This window comes from Centroberyx affinis, unplaced genomic scaffold, assembly GCF_046629955.1.
Source record: "Centroberyx affinis isolate AG114_WGS23_722 - 3 ecotype Tasmania unplaced genomic scaffold, CSIRO-AGI_Caff_v1 ptg000779l_1, whole genome shotgun sequence".
Lineage (NCBI taxonomy): Eukaryota > Metazoa > Chordata > Actinopteri > Beryciformes > Berycidae > Centroberyx > Centroberyx affinis.
Window position 1 is genome coordinate 241,699 of NW_027279387.1, and position 15,346 is coordinate 257,044.

General features: G+C 42.5%; 2 protein-coding genes across 2 annotated transcripts; both read right to left on the bottom strand.

The window, feature by feature from the left end:
• Positions 1 to 425: 425 nt before the first annotated feature.
• Positions 426 to 3,805, bottom strand: gnb5a (guanine nucleotide binding protein (G protein), beta 5a). Its single transcript, XM_071520203.1, has 11 exons — positions 3,670 to 3,805; positions 2,991 to 3,127; positions 2,798 to 2,839; positions 2,598 to 2,674; positions 2,119 to 2,251; positions 1,511 to 1,654; positions 1,320 to 1,411; positions 1,088 to 1,136; positions 844 to 940; positions 535 to 701; positions 426 to 437 (listed from the first exon to the last, which is right to left on the bottom strand). The coding sequence occupies exons 1-11, from the start codon at positions 3,803 to 3,805 to the stop codon at positions 426 to 428; spliced, it is 1,086 nt and encodes a 361-aa protein (XP_071376304.1).
• Positions 3,806 to 4,110: 305 nt separating this feature from the next.
• myo5c (myosin VC) lies at positions 4,111 to 15,260 on the bottom strand. The gene is made up of 40 exons (XM_071520196.1): positions 15,136 to 15,260; positions 14,543 to 14,653; positions 14,258 to 14,429; positions 13,993 to 14,137; positions 13,748 to 13,904; positions 13,057 to 13,200; positions 12,886 to 12,967; positions 12,586 to 12,693; positions 12,394 to 12,500; positions 12,030 to 12,295; positions 11,844 to 11,925; positions 11,603 to 11,743; positions 11,393 to 11,515; positions 11,165 to 11,248; positions 10,881 to 11,012; positions 10,637 to 10,734; positions 10,453 to 10,539; positions 10,258 to 10,369; positions 9,950 to 10,161; positions 9,677 to 9,842; positions 9,427 to 9,573; positions 9,183 to 9,347; positions 8,961 to 9,054; positions 8,809 to 8,872; positions 8,417 to 8,691; positions 8,230 to 8,293; positions 8,060 to 8,137; positions 7,682 to 7,862; positions 7,480 to 7,573; positions 7,281 to 7,344; positions 7,031 to 7,199; positions 6,822 to 6,906; positions 6,640 to 6,738; positions 6,181 to 6,335; positions 5,782 to 5,871; positions 5,535 to 5,685; positions 5,137 to 5,422; positions 4,870 to 5,044; positions 4,699 to 4,779; positions 4,111 to 4,568 (listed from the first exon to the last, which is right to left on the bottom strand). The coding sequence occupies exons 1-40, from the start codon at positions 15,160 to 15,162 to the stop codon at positions 4,416 to 4,418; spliced, it is 5,226 nt and encodes a 1,741-aa protein (XP_071376297.1). The 5' UTR covers positions 15,163 to 15,260; the 3' UTR covers positions 4,111 to 4,415.
• Between the last annotated feature and the right edge of the window lie 86 nt (positions 15,261 to 15,346).

Here is a 15,346-nt window from a genome sequence, read left to right on the forward strand (position 1 = left end):
AATGGAATAGGCCTATTTTCCTTGCGGGGGGAAGGGGGTGGAAAATTAAACATACGTACACGAATGTCCTTTCTGTGGGCACATACATCACTTTATTGTTTCACCTCTATCCTAGATTGATGCTATTCACTACCTATGTTATTGTCTGCAATATGCATTTTTACATTGCAAACTGTCATCATAAATACTTGTGTGCAATTTTCTTTCAAACATGTTGTAATACAAGTGTGCCATTTGGTTTAATTACTGCCTGAAACATGTAAGTCTACCCTGACTGTGAGACTGGAGTATATACAATGCCGTTGTTATGCGATATGTACAACTGAATCTGATCCTCTATCTCTATGATTGTACTCAAGCAAACTGAAACATCTGTGTCTCTTCGACTTGGTCTGTCTACCCTTGAATCTTCTGGATCGTCATCCTTAAGCCCAGATCTGGAATTAAGGAACAGAGAGTCATTAACAAGATCACAAAAATCACAACACGTTTTTTAAGTCTTCAGAACAGAGAATAATGACAGACTTCTCTTACCCGAAGAGTGTGGTCCCAGGAACCTGAGCAGAAGGCCGTCCCGTCTGGGGAAACGCGCAGCGTACTGACACGGTTCTCGTGTCCGAACAGAATAGACACCCGAGTTCCCTTGAGAACATCCCAGACATTTATGGTGTAGTCGTTGTAGCCACCAAACAGTAGCCGGCCTGAAAAACACAAGTGCTTTTTTAACAGTGTGGCTCTAACGTGTAAAAGCAGTCATTTCAAACTCAGGAGCAAATGAACTGAGTCGCTAAATAAATGCTGAAAAGAGAATAATATTGGAGGGGAAATTTGTATTTGTCTTACCACTGAGAGAGAAATCAACACTGGAGACACCAAATATGATGCTCTCTTTGGAATAAATAGCCACTTCTCTGTCTGCCCTCAGGTCGTACAGACGGCACTGTAACAAACACAAAGTTTAATGTTTGAATTTTCCAGGGAGTTTTGAATATGCTGTCAATAGCACTTTGTGTGGTAAACAGCAGGAACCGCTCCAGTGCCACTAATAGCTTAAGAGAAACTCAATAAATAATAGCTGATTACTTACTGTGGCATCATCTGAGCCGGATGCAAATGCATCTCCACTGGGATAATACCTATTGCCGAAGAGAAACGGACAGAGCCACATTTAGGAACAACGCCAAATTAGTCTCTTGAGCAGCAGATGAGAAAGATTAGCATTTTTCCTCATTTAATGATAAGTCAACTAAATAGACATGCTTATTTGTACACTAATATCACACATCATAACTAAAATATGGATGTATGGAGTCACTTACCGGACACTATTGATGTCTGATTCATGAGTTTCAAAGGACTGAATGCACTGTCCTGAGCGCATGTCCCATACATTGGCTTTCTTATCACAGCCCTGCAATAACAAAACACATTTAATAATAATAATTTAATAATTTTGTTGAGTTGGAATAATGACAGGCAACGGTTAAAGCTAAGCAGGAAGTGTGCTCACCCCTGAAACAAATGTGTTTCCAGTCTCAGACGGGGCCAGGTCCAGACAGAGCACGTCCGCTGCGTGTCCATGGAAACTCTGCAACAGCTGCCCACTCTCTACATCCCATAATGCACATGTTCCATCCCCGCTGGACGTCAGGATCTGTAACACAAGCGATGGATGAAGAGCAAGTAGAAACGTATATTGTTTGGAGGTTCAGTAAAGGTCAACATAGGCTAAGACTGCTATAAATGGGTTGAGTTTGCTGTGGAAAGATCATGTGACCGGTGACATGAAAAGAGGAGCAATTGACTGTTGTGAATTATTAACAAACTAGGGAAGATCCTTCCCCGGCAAAATGAAAGGCAGTGATTTCCGCTTACTAATGAGAGAGAAAATGATTGATGACCCTGAACAGAGAAGCAGCCATGTTTGCAGTTTCCTAAAGCATTAATAAAAACAGATAGGAAATATGAAACATGTCGTAACATCGAAAAATGGAAACAAAATCCACTGGGCTTAAAACGAAGAGTTTAGTGGATTTTGTTTCTACACTGCCATTTTAATTGCATGTTCATAAACTACTCAGTTGATGGGTGTGTGCTGTGTGTGATGGACAGTCTCACCTGCATATCTGAGTTAGTGAAGCTACAGGCAGACAAGTAGTTTGTGTGCATGGCAACTGACTTCTTCTTCGCAGCCAAGTTCTCATTCTTGTCCAGAGACAGAGGATACACAGAGCATTTGTTGTCCAGGCCCCTTTGGGAGAATACAGAGCCAGCTGACTAGAAACCACACAACCAGATAGATCATATATCATATTGTCCAGTGAAAATCTCCAAATGTCAGCTTTTCAGGAACTAAGAAAACCAGCCTTGTTTTCAGCTTGACCACCAGGCATTTCTGAGTTTATCCAATAGGGATTTTAGAGGGTTTCATAAGACAGAGGGTGGTAGAATTTTCTCAATCCATAAAGAATCATGCAGGCTAATTCATAGAAGAGCATGTAATCTTTCATCTGAAATCAAAACATGGAAATCAACAAGACTGGAGTTACAAGGACAACAGCAAATATGTGTTCGGGAGATGAGGTAGAGACACTCACCCACAAGCCACTGCACAGCCGGAGGGGGCGTAGGCACAGGCCATCACCCAGGTGCAAGGCATTGTCACAGCGTGCTCCTAATGAACATCAAAAGACAACGCATATGCATGAAAACAACAGAACCAACACACGAACACAGATCTAATTCATTAGGTGCAACGAGAATGAATGCGGTGTGCAGGATTTAGGCTGTTAGATACCTTGTTGGTAGTGAAAGCATCCCATACAATTACTTTTCCATCCTGGAAGAACAGATTGGGACACAACATCATTAGACACAGATATAAACACACATAACCTACATTTGCAACAACATCAGCTTGCATCTATTATTAGCTGCAAAGGGGGGAAATTAGTCCCAGAAGCACAGAGACAAACTGGAGCATCTCTGACCTGTGAGGAGCTCACGATCCTCCGCTTGTCCTTACACCAGTCCATGCAGAGAACTTTGTTGCCGTGTCCCTTCAGCGTTCTCCGGGTCTTCATCACAAACTGGCCCAGCCCCTCCACCTTCTCCGCCACCTGATGTACTAAACACACACACACACACACACACACCAATGCAATGTTAGACTGCTGTCTGCACACCCCTTGACTAGTAATTATGGTGGTGAGGATTAAACTAGAGTAGGCCTACGCTAAATGGTGGAATATATTGAATTAATCTTTTTTTAATCTGTCTCCAAATAGCGTGTAGGCTATAAGCATTTTATAAAACATGATGCATTATAATAAGAAATATTTATAGTTTTCATTGCGTTTTATTGGACATCTCTACCATTCCAGTGGGATACTTATTGCTGAAAAATTATTGGATAATAGCATTAAATGGACAAAATTCGGATAGCAACATTATAAAAGGGGAGGCAAATAAACAACCTGAGCTTAAGTCGCCTATCGCATCTGGTCTACAAGTCAATATTACATTTAGAGCAGTTCACGTCTCTGTAAATGGAAATCTCTGAGCTACCGCTACAAATACGTTAGGTTATGATTTTATATTTTAATGTATTTGTCCCATCATACTATCAACGCAGAGGTGATTCAAGGCCTCTCCATTTTCAACACTCACGCTCGACATCGTGCAGCTTTGCTCTTTCCTCCTCGAGCTTCGTCTTCAGCGTCTCCGACTCGGTTTTGAGATTGGCAAGAGTCTCGTTTGGTTGAACCTCCTGTGTCGCCATTTCAGGGATAAGAGGGAATCTCATATATTTCCTTTCTCCAAGCAGCGATCGGCAGCGAAAAGGCTTAAAGCAGAGCTCACAGCTGATGCTGCTGTCATGACGTCAGAGGGAGAGAAGATGCTCCTCCAGTTTCCAGGGGAGGATCCGGATCCCGGTGATGCTGCTTCACACAGCCCGCATCCTCAGCAGCACATTTACACCAACTGAGCACTAAATGAAGCATTTCCATACTGGCAACAAGGAAAATACTCCATTGTTTGTCTATCTGTAATGTAAAAATGGAGTAGGCTAGATAAATAATACAAATGGGGCATTTTGGCACGTAAAATAATTTATTTAAAAGAAATAAATCATTGTACACAAATGTTTGAACATTAAATAGATGTTTTAAGAAATATATTAAAGTATACATTTTAGCTCGTTCTTGTGCTGTTATGGTTGATTTCAGTGAGTGAATTGAAATACTGTTTCATTTTATAAAGTCCACTCTGAAGCAAACTATTCTTACATCTTACATAATGTCTGTTATATTGTTTATTAAAAATGTTTACATATTTACATTTTAAAAAATCTATAGCCATATGCAAATGTACTATGAATCAAGCATGAGGAGTCAAAGGTTGTCATTAGATCATCAGATCCTGGTCAGGAAGCCCAGATGGAGGCTGCTGGGGACCTGAAGCAGCTCCAGAGCCTGTGAGGACGGGCAGAAGGGAAACGTGACCTGGAAACGATACTGTGTGTCCAGCATCAGCTGCGTCGACCCTTCACGGTCTTGTAGTAATGACTGAAACCAAGAGAACGTTGGCATATTGAGAAAAATGAAGTATGGCAAATGGCAATTTTGTTCCACATATTACACTGCAAGTTAGGAAGCTCCACTACAAAAAAAAAAAAGAGAATACACAGCAGCTCACCTGAACTTTGCGGACAAATGAAGATGGCACCCTTTTCTCAAAATCATCAATGGGTGTGTAGGAATTCAAAATCTTCACAATCTACAAATATAAATGTGATTAGGTTTTGTTTTGCATAAAATATTTTGAAGCTGAAGCTAAAAGTGCATGGTGCACCGCTGGATAAAGTACCTGAACAGGGTTGAGTTCAGTGCATGTTTCAATGATCTCCTTGGCATCGTCATCAGTCGACTTGTTGACCTGCAGCAGCCAGGCAGCCTGGGACAACGGCCTCAGAGTGTCTATGGCATTAGAGCTCTGCAGTTCCTTCTCCTTCAGCCACTCATCCAGGTAGCTGATGTTACATCTAAAGAAACACAGCAGCTATGGAATCAAGCTTTTTGTTTCCCCAAAATACTCTTTTATTCAAACACCACAGACACAAACACACACACACACCTGATCTGCATGCCCTTCCTGCAGGAACACATGTCTTTGCGGAGCATCATGTTGTTGAGGGTGGTGGCACCCACGAGGAAGAAGAGTTGTTTGACAGCCTGTCTGATGAGGCCCTGCTCCATACCATGCTGGCTCATGGTGGAGTGGAAGAGACTGAGCTGCTGGAGGATGGAGGAGATGGTGTAGGTCTCAGAGTCCTCATAGATACTGCTGGAACGCTTCCTGAAGCCCGTGGGCTTCATGCTAGAGATCCCCTGTAAACTCTCATGCTCCAACATACCAGGCACTGTTAGTCAAGAAAATAAAAAGGTATATTCATATATCTTATAACAGTTGCCCACCATCGACACCTGCATGTTGATCATGTAACACTAATGTACTGTATATTTGTAAAATACCGATCGTGGGTGTGAGGGTCTTTTCCATGACGGTGATGAACAGGTGATAGATGCGGATGGCCAAGTCGCTGAGAATCTGTCTGTGTTCGGACAAATCAAAATTCTGCAAGCAGTTCTTACTCTGGCGAGGCGTGTTTTGTTTCATGAACTCCTTCGACAGACAAGCAAAACAAAAGAATGTCTGTTAATTGTCATAATCGACAGACGAGGATCAGAATAGTGTCACTATTGGTACGTAAAGCTGTACCTCCTCCCCACTGTACTGCTTCAGACAGTTGAGCAGGTGATATGTGTTGGAGAGCCAGAACGACAGCACCTCAAAGTCTTTTTGGTGTTCCTTGAACAGAAAAACATAGAACAGTTGTGTTTTGCTTTCATTCCTTTGAGGAGAGACATTTTATTAGCCCCTTGTTTTTTACCCTCATCTGTCTAATCTGTACATTTTAGTCTTCTATGTGCATTTTATCATTATCATATCAAAATCACAATATGTGAAAATAAAAGAACTAAAGCAAACTAAAACTAAACGGTGCCAACATGCTAAGCACATAATCCTAGACATGGTTATCAATAATAGCTTGTTGTTGACTATTTATTCTCCATTTGGTAAATCTGCAAGAGAGATAAATACGAACAGAAGCCTCACCATGATGACCTTTTTGACAGCGCTGATGGTAGCATTCATAAGAGACTTGAGTTTGGCTCCATCGTTCAGGTAGTCAGCGTGACGGACGCACATGAAGAGGAGGTTCGCCGGCAGCCCAGGGATCATGTTGACCACCACACCTTTGGGCTTCAGCTCTGTAGGCAGATTGTGAAAATTCATTCATTACTTTCTCTATCTGCTTAATCCATTGGGTGGAAGGCAAGGAGGCACTCTGGACCGGTTGTCAGTCCATCACACAATAGACAGACAGTCACCCACACTCACATTCATAAATATGGGAAATTTAGAGTCTCCAATCCACCTGACTTGCATGTCTTTGGAATGTGTGAGGAATGCGGAGGAAACCCACACAAACACAGGGAGAACATTTAAACTCCACAAGGGCCATGGAAAGGTCACTATACTAGTACAATGGAAATAGTACAATGGAAAAAGTACCCAGAATGATGTTTTGAATGAGCCTGGATTCGTCCTCTCTCTTGTATTCCAACATGCCAAGGTAATCCTTGGGAATAGTGGTCGCAGGGGTTTGTTTGGCTGTAGGAGAAATAATAAAGTTCTGAGAGAAATGGAGAATTCATATTCAGTTGACAATGCACATGAACAGGCCACAGTGCTACCTTTCTGTGACGTTTCAAGGCTCTTTATTTGATTCTGGAGTTTCTTTATCAGTCTGTCCTTCTTATCAAGCTGCTCTTCAAAGTCCTGGAAGAAAAACAATTTGTTACTGTTGTTCATACACACATAACCTTGTACTGTACATGCACACAACTGCACTGCACCCCTCTACCTCTTCCATACACACACATACACACACACACAAACACACCATATTCTCGGCAGTTAACCGTGAAGCCTCTTGGTTCAGTCTGGTCTTGGCCTCGCTCTCCGTCAGGTGTTGTCTCTTCAGGTGTTCATTCTCCTCCTCCAGCTCCTCCACTCTTCCTAGCAGCTCCCTCCCCTCCTCCTCCAACTCTTCAGCTTGCTGCTCAAAGTGCCTACACAGAAACACTAATCAGGATGACTCAGGTCTGACCATCGCTTTATCAACAAGTGGACCAGGAATCTGAGCACTGTACCTGCGTTGTGAGCTCTCTTCTTCAACCTTCTTTTGAAGAACGTTAGTAATCTCCTCTGTTTTGTCTTTCAGATGAAGTGGATGACAAACACACAGAAGCACAGTAAAATTCACTACATAAGAGGTACATAGTGAACAACTGTTGGACAAAAATATCCAGAGGTTGTATCAAGAATAGAGCAAGATTTTGTTAAACCTACCTGCTAACTCTCTGGTCTGCTCCCCTACATGGACCTCCAGCTCTTGCTTCTGTCTTTGCAGCTCTGAAACCTGCAGTTTTAGCTCAGGTATAGCCTGTGGATCACATCAAATAAAGGAAAGTATATTCGGCACCATATCCATCACAGCTATGAATTCACAGATGGAATCAAGAAAGCAGTAGCTATCATGTTGTACACGTACTGAGTTTTCACTGGTGAGCCTGGACACCTCCTGGCGAATGCTGTCATTCATATTACTCTTCTCCTGGAACAGGTTTTTTAACTGGTTGTTCTCATTCTGCAGGTGATCCACTTTCAGTTTCAAGCCCTCCACCTGGCTCTCATAGCTTTCCTTTTGCTCCCTCTGGTGGTTTTCGAGTACTCTGCCGTCAAAGGTGGAACCATTCATGTCAAGTAGTGGCCAATCATGTGCCGTAGAGTGTCAAGTGTATGCAGGTTTTCACACAGGTACATGATTAGACACCACTGACTTTAAAGTGGATGGCTAGGTGTAATGCTGGTCATAATTGGGAATAAGTGGGTCAATACAGAGCGCTATGGCATGACTAGTAAATGAGACCTGGTAGCTTTGTGCAGGCCATCAAAAGCAGTCAGCAAATCTTCAACTTCACAGATATCAGAGTCATCTGGAGTTAACCTTCAGAAAAACAAGGAGCGAGATAACAAATGCTTTAATGACATGTGGAACGACTAAGTGTGAAATTCATTACACCTAAATAGCTGGAATACCCTGAGAGAACCTCCTCTTCAACCACACCACCAAGAAGTTGTCTTGTAATCTCGTTCATTTTAGCTACAGAGAAAGAGTTAATGGGTCATTAGCAAAGCACAGTCTCAATTTATCCATCGCCATGCAGTTGGCTCACATTCATAACTGAGATGACAACAAGTGAGGAACACACATTACACAGTATACCTTTTGCTTGTCCTGATTGCTCCTTCATCTTCCTGTCCATGTTGTTCCTCTGAGTCTGCAGGTTGTGGAGATCTTTCCGGAGCTCGGGGATGGCCTTGACATGCTTGGTGAGCTGGACGACCTGCTCCTGTAGGTCCGAGTTGACCTGGCCGCCCTCCTCAATGTGCCACTGTAGACCGACCCGCTCCTCTTTCAGTCTCCTGATCTCCTCCTCCAGCGCTTCCACCTCTTTTTCATGGTCCTGTCTCTGGATCTCAATGTTGTTCTCTGCAATTCTGACAAGAATCATCTCGTCAGCTATCTAATTGAATATACACGCTGTGCACAAATTTACTTTTGGCTGATAAATATTTGCTCAATGACAAAGTACACTGCATATTTAAATTACTTACTTTCTAAGTCTTGCTTCATTTTCTTTCTCTTCCTGAAGACTTCTCTTTATTTGATCAAAGCTATCTGTAAGAGTGTAAAATCCATCACAAATTCAGTACATATTATCATTAAGACTAAGGCTGGTACAAGTAAGAATCTTGACATGTATTACCTTTAGCCTCTTTGGTGGAGGCATCAAACTTTTTCTCCAAGTTCTGCTTGTCAAGGGTTAATGTATCCTTCTCCTTTTGAAGCTGGGTAATTGCCTTGAGTGAGAGTCAAAAATAGCATGTTTTTGCAAAAAGCTCATATATTCTACTTCATCAGCAGACAAAAGGCTGCCAAGACAAGCACAATACTATATTGAATTGTAAGCATTAAATGTAATACTGACCAGACTAGTATCTTCTTTCGCTTTCTTCTCTCTTGCCTCCAAAGACGCCTTCTCGCTGGCTGACTTCTCCAGCCGAGCCTCCAGACCCTGCAGCCTGTCCAGGCCTTGAGAATGGGAGTTGGCCAGGCTTGTCAGTCTTTCCACCAACCCACGGTTCTCTTTGTTCTGTAGGGTTACAGGGGTTCATATACATACCTCTTCTGCACACAAGACTCAGCTGAAATACCTTTGGGAACACCCTTACCTGCTCTTCAATCTTCTTTCGGAGCTGTTGGACCCGGTAAGAGAGCTGAACATTAAGCACCAAGCGACGCATTGTCTGAAACCGCCGTCGAGCCAGCCACGCCCTGGTATACTTCTGTAGAACCAAGACTTTGTTCTCTTCCACCATCTGAGAGGTAACAGAGAGATAGCAGGCCATAATAACTTACTAATAACATACTAAACTTTATTTTGAATACAAGTGATTAATCAGGAATCACTCAGCTGCAGACCTTTTTGTATCGTTTGCGGGCGATGCATCCTCGTGTGAAGGCCTGGATGGTGATGGAGGCCAGTCGAACTAGCTGGTAGATCTGTCTCATGCGGTATCCTTTCCAGTATCTCTGGATCACCAGTGCTGCCCAGCCCCGCTTGAGTGTTGCAGCACTCACTGTTTTACTAGAGGAGTTCAAACAGAACATAGAAATGTTGCGTCCGAATCCTAATAGATAGACAAGAGATGACGCTGGACAACAAAACTATTTGTGAGTGGTGACGCCTCTCACCGGATTTGCCTCTTTCCACGGATGTACTGTTGGAGGACGATGGCCGCCTCCCTCATGCGTCGGTACTTTCTCCTCTGGCTCCAGCCTCGGACGTGCTTCTGGATCGTCACGCAGGCTCCTCGGAGTCGGTCCAGACGCAGCTTCTCTAGATAAGCCACCTGGCCGGCTCGGAAGAAGATCTTCGTCCGACCGAATTTGTACTGGTTGGAGTCCTGGAGGTCGAGCCAAAGTAACACACAAGGATGCAGTTCAGTGTTTAACGCATGACAGTGTTGTATTAAGAAGTAAATAATAAAAAAAGAACTAACCTGAATCAACCTCTGCAGCACCGTCTTGCAGGTCTGTTTCTTGTCATTGAGGCCAACCTCCTGATGGGTCATGAGGATACTGTACCGGCTGTAAAACTCAATGTATGTCCACCTGAAAAAGAAAAGCATGTTAGCAACATGAGTGCATGTAGCTGAGAGTATTGTAGTTTGTGATCTAATGACAGGAGGGAGCACCTGGAGGGGTAACTCTGTGCGCTGATGTGAATCGTTTCAAGGACTCCACAGGCTCGCAGCTGCTGCACGACCCTCCTGGAGTCATATCTCAAAAGACGGATAAAACACTCAGTTAAAACAAAAGCATAAACACATGCATTGGATCCAGGTGGATCATGTCAATCACAGTTTCATTAGTACTCACTCAAATGGGAGCTTTTCATCGTTGGGCTTAATGCAGCGCACATAGTGAGGGGTCGTGGCGTTGAGCGTTTCCATCAGTAAGTAGAGGGAGCTGCGGAACTACGGTAAGACCCGCAAATTTCATGAGAAAGGATAAAAGCAGTCAAAATCCAGAATACAAACTTAGTTACACCCTATACAAAAAATACTCAGGAGGTAACTCAGGAGTTCAATCTCCAGCGAGCAGACAGAGTAAACATTTTCACCTTATCTCCAACAGAGGTCCTGAGCTGCTTATTGGCTGGTTTCACTGCCGGCCTGGCAGCTTTCACTTTGAAGCTTTTGCCAGTTGGAGCGCTTTGCTCCTCCTCTTGGAAAAAGTTGGCCAGGAGAGGAAACTGATAACAATTGCAGGCAGGGGGAAATGTGTAAAAATGAGAAAAACAATGCTGCATGAGGCTTTTTACGATACAATTTTAATTGTATTACCTACTATTAATTACTGTTACTGAAATATTCAATGCTAAGATAAAGTGGGGCCTGAGAATACCTTGCTGACTCGTATAATTTCAACCAGTTCCTCATAGAGAGCATCTCTGTTCTTCTCAAGAAAACCTTTGCACTGGTATTCTACCTGTGGAGGAAACAGTCTGTATTTCAACATGGGAACAAAAAAGGAATTTGCCAGGAAACCAAAGGAATTATTGTTTTAGAAATTTCAAGGATCCTTGTGCCACGTTGTGCAGGCAATGGCTCTCCAAAGGACCTCAGACTGCACCTTGTCTGCAAAGTGCTGAATCACAAAAGCCTCATTTGATAACCTGGGCTTCTCAAACAAGGGGTTGGCATGCAGGTAGTTGTACAGCTTCTGCAGCCAGTTTTGATCCGTGCCCTGAGGAAACTGCAAAGTGAGAGAATAAAATTAAAGGAGGCATAGCACTCATAAAGACAAATTGTAAAAGTCCAAACTATGTGCAGTGGATCTTACCAAACATTCTTCATCAAGCAAGTCAAGGATCCCCATCTTAGCTTCAATGAGGTCAATGACAGGCTGATTGTCATAGAAATCTATCAGCGTCCAGGGAATGTCCTCTTTCATGTATTCCTCTTGCTCCAGCTTGAACACATGCTGATTCAAAATAATACAAGAGAATAATTTAACCCCCCATAAGCTGATACAGGGGCATATGGTGTGTTTGGCAACAATGTGGGAAGTTGGTGTTGCATACCAAGTTAAACTGTTGCTGAAGTTTTTCATTTGCATAGTTGATACAAAACTGTTCAAAGCTGTTGATGTCAAATGTTTCAAAGCTGAGGACAAAACATCACATTCAGGTCAAACATGGTAATGAGACAGAACAGTAAAGTATAACAACAACAAATAGCAGAAGAGAAAAGCATTGTATCTAATTTACCCATAAATGTCCAGAACACCTATGAAAGCGTGTTGCTTTCCTGGGACTTGTAGTGCTGCGTTGATCTTGTGAATAACAAAGTCAAACAGATGGGCATAGATCTGCTTGGCCAGGGCGTCTCTGGCATTTACTGCCCGCTTCTTGGGCATCGGCTTCACCACCGTCTCTGCCACCAGAACGATCCTGCGATGGCACAGCCAACGCACCAAGCCCTCCGCACTCACACCCAGCAGCTCACAGAAAGCTGCCAGATGTGGATCACTGGACTGGAAGACATAGAAATAAGGTTTGTATTTAATCAGGTCATTGTTCAAGACCTAACCTTACACACAAAATGCCAATAGAAGGCTTGAATAAGACTCACACTAACTGATGATTTGTCACCTCCACCACCTCTGATCTCCACATTTCCCAAATGCAGAATCCCTGCCAAAACTTTGAACACATCTGACTGAAAGTCCTCCTTCAACCCTGGAGAGAGAGGGAGAGGAAGGCAGAATTATATAAAAGTTACGCTGACAGTAAGTTATAGTCCAGTGGGTGAAGTGACACTTACCCAGCAGTGAGAAGGTCCGGCGTGTCTCCTCCATGTCTTTTTTATCATCCACACCTTCAATACTGATCTCCCCACCCATGCAGGTGTAACGAAACTTATCTGCACTCACTGCAGATTAAAGGAACATATGAAGTCGTTCTTGTTAGCCACTCACAAGATAACATCAGCACACATTAAATGAGAGTGTGACCCTGAAGTTGACGTGACACGATTTAGCCTATGGTGCTAAGTGTATGTGTAGTGAAACAGCAGCAGATCTGCCTCAAACCTAAACAATAAACCCTCAGTACAAACACTCACACAGTCTAAGGTGCTTGAACTCCGGCAGGTCAGCACAGGAACACATCTGGTAGAATATGTGATAATTTCGCTCATTCTCCGCCTGGAAAGAACAGAATCTCATTATTATGGATAAGACACAGCAACAATAATACTACAATCAACATCATCTTCTCATAATATGAAACACACCTGAAAAACCACTCTGGATTTCTCTAGCAGATACGTCCTCATGTTCGCCCCGATGATCTGGTACCTCCTGTCGAAGCTGATCTCAGTGTATTTCCCAAATCGACTGCTGTTGTCATTCCTGGTTGTCTTTGCGTTTCCTATTGCCTGACAAAAAGCCACCTCAGACTCTTAGGTCTACATACAAATTATCACAAAGATACTAGTTGACTTAATGAATGGATCAGGTGCATAAAGATGGCAGCCTACTGGTGTAACATTGTCATAGTAGGGCTGGGCGATATGGTTGAAATCAATATCATGATAATCATAAGGATTTTTCTCGATATCAATATATATCACGATATGGTTCATGTATGCAAAATCACGTTTAATAATCAAATTAATGTTCATCTCATTGAACCGAATGGTAATGTTAGGTGTGATGTCAAACAAAACAGAAATATTCAAATAATATTCTCACCATACCTAATTTTATGAGAGTTTTTAAGTAGAATTTGCTTGTCATCATCAATTTAGACAGCAGAAATGTGTGTCACGATATTAAAATATCTTTATATCATCACAATATGATTCCACTGAAAGACGATAAACGATAATATTGAATTATCGCCCAGCCCTACGTCATAGTGTTCAGACATCGGCATTCTCCAGGCACTGCCATCTTTATGCTCTTATTCCAGTGAAATCCTACCTCTGTTATTGGATTGGAAGCCAGGACCTTGTCTTCCACTCGAGTTTTACTGCCAGATTTGCTTACTACAGCGAAATACCTCATAGCATATCGAGCCGACACTGTTTTCCCCGCTCCAGATTCACCGCTGACGATAATAGACTGGTTCTTGTGGTTTCTGGGAAAGAAAGGATATGGTACATGATTATGACTACAAAATAAACTATATTTATCTGAGCATTCATTGTCTGATTGATCCACTTTACCTGGCCATCTGTTTGTAAGCCTCTTCAGCCACTGCAAATATATGCGGGTCCATGTCTCCCATGTTCTGGCCTGAGTATGCATGAATGATTGCATCTCCGTAGATATGAAGCTGTTTGTAGGGATTTACTGCCACCAGTATAATACCTGAAGATGAGGAAATGGCACAGCCTGAGCAAAGAGCATGAACTGTCTACACACAACCTTCACCTCTCTGCTTAGACATTGCTTGAACGTCACAAGAATACTTTCGACAGTAGGTAGTACCACAGTAGGTGTAGATGATCTTGGACTCCACGAAGCGCACTTTGAGGTTGTGCAGGACGGCAGGTTCGTGGAGGTAGCTGAGAGCCGTGAGGTCGTTCTCCCCCACCAAGATGTCAGGGTTGCGAAGGGGAGGGAGTTGAGGTTTTGATGAGTCAACAGAGTAGTAGTGCTCCTTTAAAGTAACAGGTTATGTAAAAGAGTCAGATCAGTTGTTCAAGTCAACATAAAGCCACTATACGGTCTTGAGGTTTTTAGTTATTTTTTTTTTTTTTACATGTTACTTACAGTGCCATCTTCAAGTAGCAGCTCGAGGACGTTATCCCCAATGTGAAAGTCTCTCATAATCTCGGCTGATTTCCACACATGATGTGCATCTGGAATCCATACTCTGTTGTACTAAGGGGGCAGTTTTCAAGGGTGACAGATTAACATTTTGCCAATTCTTATAACTGCATACATTTTATGAAAGTGGCTTTTAATGCTATAGATGTAAGGAAAAATCCTGACATTTTTAGCTGTGGACTATGTGGTGTCAAATAAAAAGGTTGGTGTGCACACTTTCTTTTTTCTTTTAACCCCAAGTGCTCATTTCATGTATCAGTCTAGTGTTGATCATGATTTATATTATGCATTTATATAATAAAGAGTTACATTAGCTTGAAAAGTTGAGTAAACTTTATTCACAAAGTTAGATGAGCATAAAGTTTTAGTCTAGCCTCCATTACATCCCTGCAGTTGTCCTGTGACTCCTGACGGGCTTTCCATATGTCTCAGTTGAGATCCTGTAATGGGACTGAGCTGCTTTAAGTATTGCCATGAACATTTTTACGTTGGGAAAATTATTATTGACATTGTGATAAAACAAGTTCTCTTCTTACCTCGGTGTACAGTTCCAACAAAGCCATGTTCACGCATAATTGTTGTACTTTTTCGTGTCAATGTGTCTGTTTACTGAACTTTCCAGGTTACCAACGAATTTTCTCCTCTCCTCCCTGCTCTCAGCTGTCAGGAACACCAATGTCAAGCTAGCCAGAATAGAAAGAGAGGCATTCCGGTCATGATATTCAAAATAAAAGCCGTACTAAATGA